At 33.1% G+C, this 15977-nt stretch overlaps 1 protein-coding gene across 4 annotated transcripts; it reads left to right on the top strand.

Annotated features, from left to right (window-relative positions):
- The first annotated feature begins 502 nt into the window (after nucleotides 1-502).
- LOC148192397 (uncharacterized) lies at nucleotides 503-4069 on the top strand. Of its 4 annotated transcripts, XR_015781853.1 has the most exons (6): nucleotides 503-793; nucleotides 859-1162; nucleotides 1298-1388; nucleotides 1626-1712; nucleotides 2311-2392; nucleotides 3836-4069. XR_015781853.1 is itself a non-coding variant. In XM_088098053.1 (4 exons), exons 2-4 carry the CDS (start codon nucleotides 965-967, stop codon nucleotides 1652-1654), a joined length of 318 nt encoding a protein of 105 aa, XP_087954179.1. In that variant the 5' UTR covers nucleotides 504-793; nucleotides 859-964; the 3' UTR covers nucleotides 1655-2012. The 4 variants fall into 4 exon arrangements, 1 of the variants encoding a protein (XP_087954179.1); XR_015781854.1 differs by lacking the exon at nucleotides 2311-2392; XR_015781852.1 differs by lacking the exon at nucleotides 3836-4069 and having other exon boundaries at nucleotides 2311-2621.
- Nucleotides 4070-15977: the final 11908 nt, after the last annotated feature.

The raw sequence follows: 15977 nt of genomic DNA, 5'->3' as shown, positions 1-15977 counted from the left end.
CTAGAGAAGTAAGAAACAAGGAAAATTGATCTTTCCACAGTTGAAGTAGAATACATATTAGTAGCTAGCTTTTGCTCTCAACTTCTTTTGATTAGAAATCAACTTGAAGACTATGGCATACACTAGAGTAAAATTCCTATCTTTTTTTATAATAATTTCGCTATCTACCTGTCTAAAAATCCTGTTCTGCATTCAAGAGTTAAACATATTGAAATAAAACATCCACTAGTGCAAAATGTTTTTTATACCCATTTTTTAAATCTGTTAGAAATTTACTAGGTATAAAAATTAATACGATGACAGTATTGTAAATAAAAGAAATTTTTTTTATACCTATTTTACTAAGAACAGGAATAAAAAATAATAAATAAGTATTTTGTACCGGTTATCCTCGAGATAGGTGTAAAAAATTACTTTTTCCATACCTATTAATCTTATATTAGGTATAAACGTTGTTAATTTCTACACCGGTCAGATAATATAATCGGTATAAAAATTTTGACATTCTATCCTAAATCATTTTTCTCGATTCACTTTTCTCTTCTCCATCTTTCTCTCTACGATTCCTTTCTCTCTCTTCTATAGCAATTGTGGCTATGCTCATGGATGCATCAGGTTATGTTCGCGTTTGTTGCTTCGGTGGGTTGTGGTTGCTCTCGTAGTGGAGATGGAAGCAGTTCTAAGAAGGTGTAACTGACGTCGTGGAGAGGTTTACGGAGTCGATCTCCTTCGACAAACAACTCTACAAGCAAGGCATAAAATGGAAGAAGAGCGCATGCGTCGATTGCTCACGGTCAGTCACAATCTTTCACTCTTCTAATTCAAGGCTCAGCTAAACACTCACTGTTCTTTGTTTAGGGTTTGATAAAGTGCGAGCGACAAAAACTCCATTCTCGAAGGTTTGGAGGAAATAGAGAGGCGCATTGAGAATGGAGAGTTCAATTGGAGAGCTAACAAAAAGGACATGCACATGAACATCGGTGAGCCTACGAAGAAGCTTCACACCGCTCGAAGTAGGAACAATCAGTTTTTGTCTGACTTTCGCCTCTGGTGCCGCGACGCTATCGATGGGATCCTCGTGAGCATGAAGCAGCTTCAGGATGATGTTACTCTCCTCCGATCGCTGCCCGCTAAATTCATCTGTCACGCTGACGCTGAACCTGTATTGATCAACCCTTCATCTCTCTCGCCCCTTGATTTGCCATTCATTATTTAACTTCGAATTTTGATAAGTTTTCTCTGCCTACTTTGATGCAATTTTGTTATGTTTGGTTGATTTATTTTGGATAAATCTCAGGTATATGAAGGAGTGTGCCAAAGGGGTTTTAGGACATTGAGTTTGGGACGTTGTAATTTATCCAGAGTTATTGGGAACTTATTTCCAAAAGGTATGTGTTGAAGATAATAATACAATTTTCAATTTTTGCTTTAAATTTTTAATTTTGTTGTGTGCGATTATACAAAGGAATAAGACTCTGATTGAGTCAATTATTTTTGGATTAGTTTGACAATTGTTGGTCCTAATATTGTTTTCATTATGTTGTATTGAACATCTTATTAAAAAAGTGAACTCTATGATATTCTGTGTTCTTTTGCTTATCCTTTTCTTACCTGTCTAATTGCAGTTGGAAATGGTTTTACTTTGAAGAACTGATTGTTGTATGGAGCAGCTAATACATATTGGGGTACATCCAGGTCCATTCATGTGTCGGGTATAAGATGTTGGATTAGCTTTGTGTGCTTGCCTTAGTTTTCATTCTTGCTGATGTCACACCGAAATGCATTGGGAAATCTTGTTTGGTTATTCATGGCTTGTATTTTGTCTTTTTCTTTGGTGATGATGTCTAAATGGCCTAAAGTTAATGCTACTTTTGTTTAATTAGCTCTGTAATTTTTGTTTTGGTCATTCCCTTGGATGGATATATTTGTTTATTGTCCCTTGAATTTGAATGATTGATTTTTTTTCTCCTCAATTTCTTTTCAGCATATATTTGATGTAATTACTTGACTTAGTTTTTTGTGTGTGCTATTTTCATGTGCTTATGAAGACTTTCGGTAGAAATTGGAGATTTTATAATGAATTTGTGTAATTCTGTGACTCTCCGTGCAATATCAAGTAGCCAATGGTTGTGGAAGATGTAGACTTTATTTTGATATCTACTTAGCTATAAGCTACGAAATGACTAGAATTTTTTTTACTGTAATCCCTGAGTGAATGGTTTTAGGTCAGTGATTGTGTTGTGAGGGATTCAGTTGGTATATGAAGCAATGATCTTAATAACATTTTTTGTGAAATATGGTTTCGTAAAGCTTGAAGAGCAGGTAATATGTTGCTAGCAGAAGGAATTAAAGCCGCTGGTTTTTGCCGTGAAATGTTGGTTGGAATGTTAAGGTGAATGAAATTCATTGTGATGCTATGGTGATAGTAACATTACTGATTTTTGTTGCCTAGATGTTATTATTTTCCTTTTAATTTGAAAATTGTGGCTATTAAAATTCTTTGATGTTTAGTGATAGTGGAAAAAATTATGTAAAACAACAGCTGAAGCAGGGGCCTTTTTCCTCTGCTTTCCATAGTTTTTCCTCTGATTAATTTGGTATAGAATTGTTATTTAGTTACATTGTATTATTATTGTCTGTATCTTTTTACAAATCATGCTTGTGTATGATTCATAGTTCATTCTTTGCTTGAATATGTGAAGGATATTGAGTACTTGAAATCTTTACTTCAATTGTTGAATCTTACTAAAAAGCAATTAGTTTAAGCTTGAATATTCTGATTTCAGCAGTCTTGTTACTTGTATTTTCACTTTTGAAGATGTTATTTCTCTTTAAAAATAAATGCTGGTTGAACCTAGATGTAATAAGTAATGTATGGTTTTCATCTAGTTTATTTGCCTATAGAAGATGTATTGACTACGTTTTTATTTCAGAATTTTTGATAGTTGCAGAAGAGTGAATATGGTTTCTTAATTACTTTTAGAAAAGGCAAAGAAAGAGATAAAGTTCAGTGGTATAGAATTAGAGTAAAATAGTGGGGATGTAGTTAGATGCTACTGAAAAATTTCAATAGGTACAGAAATAAGAAGTTAGTGGTAGACCACCTTATATTTTTGTTTATAGAATCAATATAAATTGGTGGTTTTAAAGAATTGGATAAGTTATAAAAAGGAGGGCATGGGAGGGCCGTCGGGGTATTTGTTTTTAATAATAATTTGTTAAATATCTAATTTAGTTACTTTAATATGTTAGTCTTCTTTGTTGGTAATTGTTTATGTAAACTTAAATCATAAAAGTTTAATTAACGTATTTTATTTAAGCCATGATGGTTTAAGAAAATATGTTTTTGGTACAATAATTGGTGGAGTATTATTCCTTCTATTCCAAACATACAACTTTAGTCATTTTGTTGTTAGAAGTTTTGTTTGATAAGTGTATATGTTGTTTATCTAGGCTAGCAAAAGATGTCTTTTCATTCCATCTTATGATGCATTTGAATGGTTTCTGCCATGTGGTATATGCTGAAGAGTTTTTTTTTTTAACAAGGCTAGCTATCGTTCATGGTCCAGATAAAATGAGTGTTCTTCTGAAACTTTTAAATAATTTAAAGATGCTATTACGGTCTTGGCATGTAGGTGCTAATTTGTATAAAAAAAATATAATTAAGTTGGTAGCATGGGTTTTCCTTTCATTGTCCACCGTATGGGCTAAAGTTGGCCTTCCTCTTTTCTATTCTTGTTTTAATCTTTAAATAAAACATAATAGATATTTCACATGAAATTGGACAATTAATTAGTCTCATTTTTATAATTTTATTTCTACCTCCAATTTAAAGGTCTAATGGAAGTGGAAAAGTGGGTAATAAGAGCCTGGTTCGAGCTATTGACATGACTGCATTTGAGTTTGATCTACTAGAAGAATATGATTCACACTTTAAGAAGCTGAGTCTAGGTGATAAATTGCTTATCGAATTCTTCAAGTGATTAATTGTTAGAAAGACAAGTTATTGAATTATAGACAATGTAATTGTTAATTTTTTAAGTTGGATTACAAATAATGTAATTTTCCATTTCTATGTGTAACCGTTTCAAGTTATTAATTATTTAGAATTATGAAATTGAATTTTATACGATAGTAGCACATACAAATCAAATATTCAAAAACAAAATGTTATTTTTATACCTGTTATAATAGCTACAGATATAAAAGTAAGATTCTTTTATACCTGTTGTGCAATCAGCAGGTGTAAAAATGGTTTTTTTCATTATGACTTTTTATACCTGCTCCCAGAATGACAGGTATGAATATCAACTTTTATACCGAAGCAAGAACCGGTGCAAAAAGGTGAAAACTTTCTATACCCCTATTTCTATACCTACTCGAAAATAGATATAAAAAACCTTTTTTAATAGGTATGAAAAGCTTTTTTTTGTACTAGTGATCACTTCATTCGTGATTATGTTCAAAAAAACAATTATTGATTTACAATATATATAAACTGAAAAGTAGCTTGCTGATAGTTTTGCAAAACCCTTAATTGAAGAAATATTTGAATATTTGAAAAATCTTAGGCATGAACCATATTGTGTGAATGTTATACTTCAATACGTCTAGTACTCATACATTGAATTTAGTGAAAAACATCAAAGGACATATCATCTACAGATGAAACAGATGCATAACTAGTTTACTTCTGAGAACAACTAGATGATCCTTTTGAGGACCGTTAAGGTTGAAGAAAGATCTTGAATCTTTGTCACCTTATCTAAATTTAGCAAATTCATTAATTGCGATTTGATGGCATTTATAACCCTCGAGCATTGTTTCCAAAAAACCATTACTACACTCAATTACAACCGCCTCAAATCTTTCATGTTTTTTTCCCTAAAAACTCTTATATTTCCCATAATCTCTCAAGTCTTATTATTTTCCTCTCCCTCTTTCTCCTTGAAAGCACTTCCTTTTAGAAATCCTAAATTTCTAAACAGTCTCAAAAAACCTTTCTATCTTTCCCTCGCCAAACCCTCCAGCCTTCCATCAAAATATTCCCTTCTTTCATCCTCCTCGAAACCCTTTCTCTTTTAGCCTTCCATTTACCCCTTCCCACCAATTCCATCCTTTAAGTTTTCCTTTTCTCTTATCCTCCTTTTCCCAACCACGACCTCCACCACCCTATCTTTCTTCAGTCGTTCCTTGATGCTTTTCTTCTTATCCCTTTTCGATGTTTATCCAATAGGGGAGAAAATTCTAAACCGGATAAATATTACATTCAGGGGAGAAATGTAATAATATGATATTGCGTCGTAATGCTTATTTGTTGAAATATAATTTTTTTGTATTGATCGTCTGTATGCTTTAATTCTTATATTTGTACCCCGATACATGTGTGAATATCTATGTTTATACTTATGCTCTAGTATACAAAAAAGTGTTTATGCTCTGACATTACAATTGTTTTTGTTGTTCCATATCATATAATGCATAAACATGGCTTAAGGAAGTCATATTCTTTACAAAGTGATAATTGTCTGATGATAAAAATCTCATATATGTTCCATTACAATCTAATAATATTTTACTCTAAAAATGATTAGACGATATCCTCTTATACGTGAAAAACTAATTATATGTTTGCTCAGATGAATAACTAATAATCATATTCCGCTCCGATACTTCCTTACTAAAATACATTCGTACTTCGATACAATGGTTTAATATGTACACCTTAAAGCTTTGATAATAATTTTGACATAAACATTTCATATTTGCTCTGATATTTTTTTCAAGAATATTCATTCTGTGATACAAAGGTCTAAACATTTTTTTAAAGTTATTTTGTTTAGCATGAGTATTTATTAAAAGTAAAAAAGGGAGAGATTGTTAAGACAAGATCATTTAGAGAATACACCGTCTAAGCAACCCAAGTTTTTTAGGTTTAACAAAATGTGTTCAACAAAATATTGTTTTGTATGAAAAGATGTTTAAAGTAATAAGTTTCTAAAGAATAAATACTTTATAAAGTTTGGAACCAAGATAATATATAATGTTTTCTAGACTAGATTGTTTAAATAAATTAGAGAATCATAAACAACATTTGAAAGAAAGTATCTTTCATTGCATTCATCTAATAGATTATATGAGCAAAACAAGTTAGCGTCTTATGAAAACTAAAGTCTATCTCTTGTATAACACTAATGTCAAAAGGAATCTTTGCTCAATACAGTTTTATGTCAAGCAAAGCTTTCTAGAAAATACATTGTTTGATGAATGACCGCTAAATGCTTTAGCCTTTGAAAAATCATCTCATGTTTATACCATCGGATGATTATATGTTGTATGTCTTATCAAATGATGTATTTATTAGTGAAAAGACAAGTGATAAAATGTCTTGAACACGCTACACTGTCCAATGCTTCTCAACGCTCAAAACATTTAATGCATGTACGAAAAAGTACTTTGATGGTTGTATATTCTGTTTATTAATATTCATATAGATGAATAAAGTAGAAAGATATTATCAAAATCACTACACCCAAAAAGAAGATGTGAGAGAAGAAGAACATATTTGGAATGTTTCCCTTGAAACCATCTACTTTGTAACATTGTACAAGCTCAAGTTTTGCTTAAGTCTATGAGAAAAAGCTCTGAACCCCATAAAGTAGACTAAAGTCTAACTTTACATCTAAAGGTTACCAACTCTTTAGAAGTCAACTTTCTGTTGAACGGTCATCTTTCAAGAGAAGTTATATATAAATAAAGCTTGAAGAAAAGAATTTGTTGATGATAACGCAAGAAAGATAACATACAAAGAATAACAACGTGAAAAGATAATAGAAAGAAAAGCTTGTTGCGCTCATATTGTTTAGTCAAGATCGTCTAGAGAATCTAGACCGTCTAGCAACCCTAGTTTTGATGTTTAACAATAAGTACTAAACGAAATATCCTTTCAAGACGAGAATTCTACTTAACATATAATGTCTAAGAACTTACTTGAGTCAAATGAAAACCTAAGGGTCTATACGAGAAGCCACACAAATCGCTCAAATACTAATACAAAGTCTTCTCAAAATAAGAATGTACACAACAATGTTTCTCTAATGTTTATATTTCCTACCACATCATCTACAAGAAGTGTTTGATCATTTAGGAAAGTCTACATGAAAGCCTTAGAGATAATATACTTAAGGAGTTATACTAATGTAGAGACAAAGAGAACAATATGTCATAACTATTCTAGGAATATGCACAAAATAGTAGGATATGCTCTCTGGCTATCAAAATTAAATATTTTTTTCTTGAGAATTGTAATAACACTGAAGCTTAAATAAACCATGTCAAAAGTAGTTTTATAAATGAAAATATTTATAAAGAACATCGTCTAATGAAAAGCGCACTAAAATATAAATATAAAACAACTTTTCATAAGAATCTAATGACTTATGTTGTCTACTGTCAAAAGCGTTATACATCGTCCAACCTTCATTGAAAAATATACTTGAATGACACATTAATTACTGACAAGACGAATGACAAGATGTTCTAACCAAACAGTATAAGTTAACGGCTATAAACAATCAAAACATTTAATGCATGTATTGTAAAGTATTATTTTACATGTATACCTTGCCTTTGTTATCTGTGCAGAATAGCAATACACAATGGATTCATCGGAACATCAGCACATGCTGGATAAAGACGTTGGGAGGAGCAAAGATCATTCTAGAGCTAATTTTCTAAAGACCTCTACTATGACTGTTAAAAAAGATGTGCTTCATTTCTCACACCAAGAGGGGGTGAATTGGTGATGTATAAAAATAATCCCTTTTGAAATCTTTTTTCACGAAACTGTAAGTCTTTAAACTTTACTTGAATCGCAAGTAAAAATGTATGCAATGTAACAATATGCATATTCGAGTACAGATAATATGCAATCAATTAAATGCAGAGAGATAGGGAGAAGAGAATTCAAACTCTGATTTTTATACTGGTTCGGCCACTGCCTACATCCAGTGTCCTTCCACTCAACCCGAGATTGAAAGCCAATGCACTATAGAGATCTGAGTTTCCACAACAAGGGATTTACAGCGACCACAATGTCAAAATGTAAATGACCTCTCTAACTGACTAATCTAATATAGGAAAATACAAACAGACTAGCAGCAAGAACAATCATCTCCTACAGTCAACCCTTTGAGATCCCCCTCAAAGTCAAGAACCACGTTCTTCTTCCTGTATACACTACAGCGAAACAACAACACTAAGCGTTTTCAAGAGCTCCTGATCCAGTAGTATGCACCTCTATTGTGGAAAATGATCAGACTTTACAAATCAATCAATCTTGCTCCTCAAGAAATCTTCAAGACTTGTACACCACGACAATTCTTGTTTCTTGGAGCGTTTCTCTCTTTTGTAAAACTTCAAAGCTTTAATCTGAAACTTATATGAAAGTGTTAATCACAATTGTCTTACAGAATTTAAAATCATGCATCTATATATAGAGTAAATCAAATCAGACGCGTTTTAATCGATTATGCTATTAATCTAATCGAATTCATTTCACAGATATAACAGATTAACAACAGTCAAAGTCATTAATTGAATGCTCATTTAATGTAATCGATTTGCAATAAATGTTTGGTCAACATATTCAAAAATATGACCATTGTGTCAAGCAATGAAACAGTTTTTCAAATCTTTAACAAACTTAATTGAATACAAGATCCATGTTATCGATTAAGTCACTTAGAATATTTTTGAAAAAATTTCTTCTCAAAATCCATCACAGCACACTTGAAAAAGATTTGTGCAAACACACGAGTTTTAATCGATTTAACCACTAACCTAATCGATTTAAAACTTGTTGTTTTGTCACAGTTTAAAGCTTAAGCTATTTGATGACCTTAATTGATTAACCCACCATTGTAATCGATTAAGTCATGCATATATGCTTGGTGCATGTGGTTTTTCCCTTTTAAAACTCATATTATGCATACACAGATATAATCACATTTCAAACACAATAGTATGCAATAATCAACATAATATATTCACAGTTATGCTTGTACAAATCTCACAATAATCATATAAGCATATAACACATTACATATACATGTGTTTTTATTAACTATGTGTTGTCATCATCAAAAACTAATATCACAGAGATTATGGGTTCAACTAATCATGTGCTCCCCCTATCAACAATCTCAACGACAGAGTCATACAAACTACTTCTAAATGAAAACTTTGAATAAAGCAATGTACCTCTGATGAATCTCACCTAAAAGGTTGTCTACTCTCTTGTAAATCAACTTAGCATCCAACGATCATATTTCATAGGGACCTATAGAAAGAAGACTAACTGAAGATAATGTTTTGATAATAGAAAAAGATGTAGAGAAGGTGAGAATATGGAAGAGAGAAAAGGTGAAAAAAGAGGGAAAATGAAGAAATACATTCACAAATGATTTACTCTACTTCACCTCAGCGCATATACAAAATGATGCTCTTCAAATCAAAAACATGATGAAGACATGGAGAGATGAAGAAAAGAAAAAGAGAGTGATAAGGTATTATGCCTAAGATGGGATGAAGTAAAGAAAAAGATAAAAGAAATGAGGTTGAAATAATTGAGGTTGAAATAATATGAAGAATAAAAATGAAGTTGAGAGCATAATGAAAAAAGAGAAGAAAAGAAAGAGAGCATCATTGAGAATTCACTTTGTTGCTCACCAAGATTATACACATCGTCTAAAGCTCTTTCATCTAGAAGGAATAAAGAAGAGAAGGAGCGTCCAAATCACATTAGTTGAATGATCAACAATGTTGTTTCTTAGAGTTTACATCACATATAACTCTTCACTAAAAGGAATTACCTTCATTGAAGAACAAAAGAGAAGAGAAACAGAGCAAGTATTTGCCTTACTACTTTTCATGCTTACATCATCTGATACTTCTCAAATCTAAGGAACAACCTCACTGAAGAGAAGAGAAAAAGAGAAAGGCCAAGCATCAAGATTGAAGATCAATATTGTTGCTCATCAAGCTTACATCGTCTGATGTTCTTCAGCAAAGGAAGCAACCTACAAGTTGCAATACTAAACATCATCATACTTATCCTCTCTTAGAGAATTACTCAAGTTTGTAGCTAGACAAGTGTCAAATTGTAAATGTACACATATCCTCTCTATGAGAGTTAAACATTTGTACCTTGTATTACCCCGTAGTGCATTTGTTGTATGTTCTGGAGAGAATAAAACACTTACAACCATGAGTGGGTAAACTTATTCTAGACAATTTTCTAGGAATAAATCTTGAAGGCTAAACTCGTTCTAGACAATTATCTAGGGATGAAGAGGATAAACTCAAACTAGACATGTTGTCTAGAGGTGTCAGGAATGGCTAGAATACTCAATTAAGATTGGGTTATACTTGATGCTAAGAGTGACTAGAGTACTCAATTAGGAGTGGGTTATACTCAGTGTCAGGAGTGGCTAGAATACTCAACCAAGAGTAGCTAGAATACTCAACTAGAAGTGAGTTATACTTAGTGCTAGGAGTGGTTAGAATAATCAACTAGGAGTGGGTTATACTTAGTTTCATAAGTAGTGAGAATACTCAGTGAGATTTTGGAGAGAAAAAACTCGTGTAATCTTAAAAAAGATTAGTAGAACCCTTTAAGAGTTCTTAAGGGAGAACTATACGTAGCTTAGGTTGAGTGAACCAGTATAAAAATATATGGTTTATTGGTTTGCTATTCAAAATGTTTTCCATTTACTCATCTTATAAAAACCAACGTCTAAACATCTTACAATATTTATATATTCTCCTTATAAGTCATTAGATGCTGGTTTGCAAAGAATTTCAAAATCATTATTCACCCTCCTAATGAAAGAAGATCCATAAATTTATTGCTTTAAGAGTTTTTTTATTGAAAATGATATTAATCCCTTATGATGGTTGGACTTAGATCACACTTATATAATCTCTTCCTAATAAATTCTCCTTCGAAAAAATATTATGTTTTCATTTGATTTCATACTAAAGAGATCATATTGGTGGATAAGACTTTCCATGTTTCCCTTTACTCTTGTGAAACCTTCATAAACTCATTGACTTATGTGTTTTGGTTGAACATAGTATCATTGTCTTAAGTGTTTTGGTGAATAAGTCTTAACTTATTTTTTGTTACCATTTTGGAACTACCGTATTATATTATTTATATTTTAAAAAAACTAAATATTATTATAATGTTTTATACTCTTTAATACAGTAATATGAAATTAAGCTTCCTAAATACACACGTAACATATCTAATATATACTATATTATTTTCACAACTTTATTCATCCTTTTATGTAGCATTATCCTTCTAGTAGTGTTAGTTTACACTACATCTTTCTTCTTATTACAAAACTTTCCGTACACAAATTATTGGAACCTTAATATTTTTTTTCTATTTTTTAACTTAGTAAGATTTCAACAAGTCTTTACTATTTTATTAAATAATTCATTATTTAAAGACTAATTAGTGTATTTATGGTTATAATCTTATTGAAGAGTCTATCTCTTTTAAATATTCTTAGTCCATACATGTTGTTATTTATTATTACATTAGGTTTAATTATCATCATGAGCTACCTCTAAACACTTCCACTTCTATCACACAACACAAATACACATACACATATACATACATATACATATCCATATATATATATATATATATATATATATATATATATATATATATAAATAAAAAGGATGTATGCAATATTTTTCAAACGTATATGAGGGTGTTAATGTATAGTTTTTATGTCAATTTCTGAAAGGGAAGGGTGTCGAACCAAATCTAGTAAAAAAAAGGACAAATGTATATTACTAAAAAAGTTATCACAATTAAAAAATTCACAAGATAAACATGTTTTTGTTGTGAATTTTAAATTAATACTAAACACATGAAAATTATTTGGCCTTAGTTCAAAGTTTATGTTACAAAAATTGATTTTGTATTTTAAATTAATACACAACAAAAATGTACTTGAATGACAAAATATTTTGTTTCTAAGTGGTTAATGTGAGCATTATAATATTTTTAAAATTGAAAATAAATTAATAGTATAATGTTAATATTACAATGCTTTTTAATTCATTAAAAAAATTAACATTAAAAATATTATAATATTTTTTAAATTAAATTCACCTATTTAACCCACAACTCATAAATAAATTGACCCATAACATATCCAGATGACCAACCAGTTTTGACAAGCCTAACCTCAATCAACATTAAATGTATATTTCACTTAAAATATGATTAAAAGATATGTTGAAATATGTTGTATTGTACAATTGGACTTTTAGGTTTGGGCTTTTAGGTGCTGGTTCATTGTTCCTTATATAGGACATCCTTGTGTAATAGAAACTAGACACAATGAAATAATATTTTCATCATTAGATTGTCTCTCGTAAACTTTAACATGGTATCCAGAGCAGGTTAGGGTTTGTCGTCAGCACCGTTGCTTCCGCCGTCGTCGCCGTCGCAGCCTTTTCTCCGGCGAAGTTAAGGGTTCGGTGCGCCTCGACGAGCGTGACCCATCCCTGGTGGTCGCCGCCTCATCCCTCTCTCGACGCACCGTCACGCGTCGTTTCTTTCCGACCTCTCTCGGGCGCGTGGGCTTCACGCGCCGCCTCTTCCGTGACGGATCTTCACCGCCCCACTGTCGGTCGTTTCGCCTCCGTCTCCTGAGTGTATTGTGGTCTCTGATTTGTTGTTCCGTTGAGGGTTGCTCCGTTTAGGGTTTCTTCCCACAATCATTTTTCCCCTCTTTTCTTGTTTGGCTTTATAATGGCTAGTCTTGGAACACCGTCTCTCTCTGCTACTCCAACCATTACTTCTGCAAAACTCAATTGGAAAAACTATCTATCTTGGTCTTCTTCCGTGGAGTTATGGTTTCTTTGTCAAGGATACCATGATCATCTTGAACAAGATGTTTCCATCGTTCCTGAAGAAGAGAAATCTCAATGGCAGAAGCTTGATTTTCAACTATGTGTTGTCCTATGGTAATCTGTTGAATAAGAAGTCTTAGAAATTTTGAGACCTTAATAAACGTGCTCCTCTTTTTGGAGAAAGGCTTAGGATATCTTTGCTAACGATGTGCAACGCCTCTTTGATGCAACTCAAAGAGTGACTTCCCTAAAAAAAAACAATCATGATATGGTTACTTACATAGGAACGGCCCGTGCTGCTGTAGAAGAATTGAAGAATTTCTTTGTGGTTGATTCTTTAGAAGGCCTAAACAAGAAGCTTGATAAGTTTTACATGGTCTAAATTTTAAGAGGTCTACATTCAGATTTTGGTCATGTTCGTGATCAAATGTTAGCTGGTGATCAAGTTCCATCAATGGACAGCTTAGTTACTCGACTTCTTCGGGTACCTTCATTAGTTAAAGACGAAAGTTCAATTGGTGGTATTGAAACATCAGCTATGGTAGCACCACAAGGAAGAGGAGGAGGCAGAGGCAACCGAGGAGGACGTGGTGGCCATGGTATGCCTCCTCAGTGCACATATTATAAGAGAATAGGCCATACTCGAGAGAAATGTTATGCCTTACATGGATATCCAGACAAAGCCGCTCATGTTTCGAAATCTGATGATCTTGGACCCAAAATTTCAAATGAAGAATACCAAGAATTTTTGAAGTATAAGTCTGGAAAATCTTCTAATCATGACCAATCATCTTCCATGTCCAATGTGTCAACTGCCTGTATATCTCAATCTGTGGAAGGTCACAATCCATGGATCCTTGACTCAGGTGCCTCAAACCATATCTCTGGTACTATTTCTTCATTTTCTTCCATGTCCTTTCAGAAAATCCCTCATTTCATTACTATTGCCAATGGATCCAAAGTTGCATCTCAGGGAATTGGCAGAGTTTCCTTATCCCCTTCACTAAATTTAAATTATGTTTTGTATATTCCTCATTGTCCTTACAATTTAATCTCCTTGAGCCAATTGACTCGTTCCTTAAATTGTTCTGTAACCTTTACTGCTAATTCCTTTGTTATACAAGAACATGGTACGGGTCGCCTAATTGGAGAAGGACATGAGTCTCGAGGACTTTATATTTTGAAGCATAGCTCATCAGTTTCCTGTTTTACCACTTCATCCCCAAAACTTTTGCATGATCAGTTGGGCCATCCCAGTTTATCCAAATTGAAGATGATGGTTCCAAGTCTCAAGAACATTCAAGTCTTAGATTGTGAGTCTTGTCAATTAGGAAACCATGTTAGATCTTCTCATCCTAAAAAGTCTGAGACACTATGTAATTCTCCTTTCTCAACTATTCACTCTGATATTTGGGGACCAAGTCGTGTCACTTCTTTTGGTTTTAACTATTTTGTAACCTTCATTGATGAATTCTCTCGATGTACTTGGGTTTATTTAATGAAAGAGAGATCTGAACTTTTGTCCATATTTGTGTCCTTTATTAATGAAATTAAGAACCAATTTGGGAAGACAATTAAAATCCTTCGTAGTGATAATGCTAAAGAATATTTTTCTTCAGCGTGTTCTTCATTCTTATCTTCCCAAGGAATTTTACATCAGTCAACATGTCCTCACACTCCACAACAAAATGGTATTGTAGAGAGAAAGAATAGACATCTCATTGAAACTGCACGCTCCTTGATGTTGAATACTAATATTCTTGTACATCACTGGGGCGATGCAGTCCTCACTGCCTGTTTTCTAATCAATAGGATGCCTTCTTCCTCTCTTGAGAATAAAATTCCTCATTCTATCATTTTTCCAAATGACACTCTATATCATATCTCCCCATGTGTATTTGGGTGTACATGTTTTGTCCATAATGTTTCTCCAAGTCTTGATAAGCTATCCGCAAAGGCTATTAAGTGTGTCTTCTTGGGATATTCTCGTCTTCAGAAAGGGTATAAATGTTATTCTCCCTCCACCAAGAGATATTATATGTCTGTTGATGTCACATTCTTTGAGGATACACCGTTTTTCTCATCCTCTGTGGAGGATCGTTCATCTGTTCAACAAATGTTTCCTCTACCATCGTGTGATCCCTTGGTTATTCCTGCTTCTATACCTCAAACTCAAAATGTGAATGACATTGTTCCTCCACCTCTTCTCACATATCAGCGTAGAAGACAATCTCAAGCTCATAACAATGAAGATCATCTAGACTCATCTCCTCCTCCATCAGCTCACCAGACCATGGATCCTTCATCCTTCTCGTCTTCTAATGACTCAGATGATAATTTGCCCATTGCCCTTCGAAAAGGTATTCGTTCTACTCGTAATCCATATCCTATTTATAATTTTTTGAGTTATCATCGTTTGTCTTCTACCTATTTCTCTTTTGTTTCCTCCTTATCCTCTCTTAAGACTCCTAATAATATTTATGAGGCACTTGATCATCTTGGATGGCGTCAAGCCATGGTTATGAAATACAGGCACTTGACCGCAATGAAACTTGGGACCTTGTTCCTCTTCCTCATGGTAAGAACCCTGTTGGCTGCCGATGGGTTTATGCTATTAAGGTTGGTCCTACTGGTGAAATTGATCGTCTAAAAGCTCGTCTGGTAGCTAAGGGATATACTCAAGTTTATGGCATTGATTATTGTGATACCTTTTCTCCTGTGGCTAAAACCAGTACAGTTCGTATTTTACTTGCTATGGCTGCCATTCGTTATTGGCCACTTTACCAGTTTGACATTAAAAATGCCTTTCTTCATGGTGATCTGGAAGAGGAGATATACATGGAGCAACCTCCTGGGTTTGTTGCTCAGGAGGATTCTGGGTTAGTTTGTAAATTACATCGTTCCCTCTATGGCTTGAAACAATCACCTCGTGCTTGGTTTGGTAAATTTAGTCGAGTTGTGCAAAATTTTGGATTGAAACGATGTGAGGCGGATCACTCAGTGTTTTATGGTCATTTTTCTCCTGACAAATG

This window comes from Vigna umbellata, chromosome 9, assembly GCF_029865625.1.
Source record: "Vigna umbellata cultivar VRB3 chromosome 9, Vumbellata_1.0, whole genome shotgun sequence".
NCBI classification, from domain to species: Eukaryota; Viridiplantae; Streptophyta; class Magnoliopsida; order Fabales; family Fabaceae; genus Vigna; species Vigna umbellata.
Note: the sequence above shows the minus strand (reverse complement) of the source record. Positions and strands in the feature narration are given on the sequence as shown.

Coding starts and splice junctions, on each gene's coding strand:
- LOC148192397 (XM_088098053.1), top strand. CDS start 965: ATGCACATGAACATCGGTGAGCCTACGAAGAAGCTTCACACCGCTCGA. Junction 1,163..1,297: donor GTCACGCTGACGCTGAACCT/GTATTGATCAAC, acceptor GATAAATCTCAG/GTATATGAAGGAGTGTGCCA. Junction 1,389..1,625: donor TGGGAACTTATTTCCAAAAG/GTATGTGTTGAA, acceptor GTCTAATTGCAG/TTGGAAATGGTTTTACTTTG.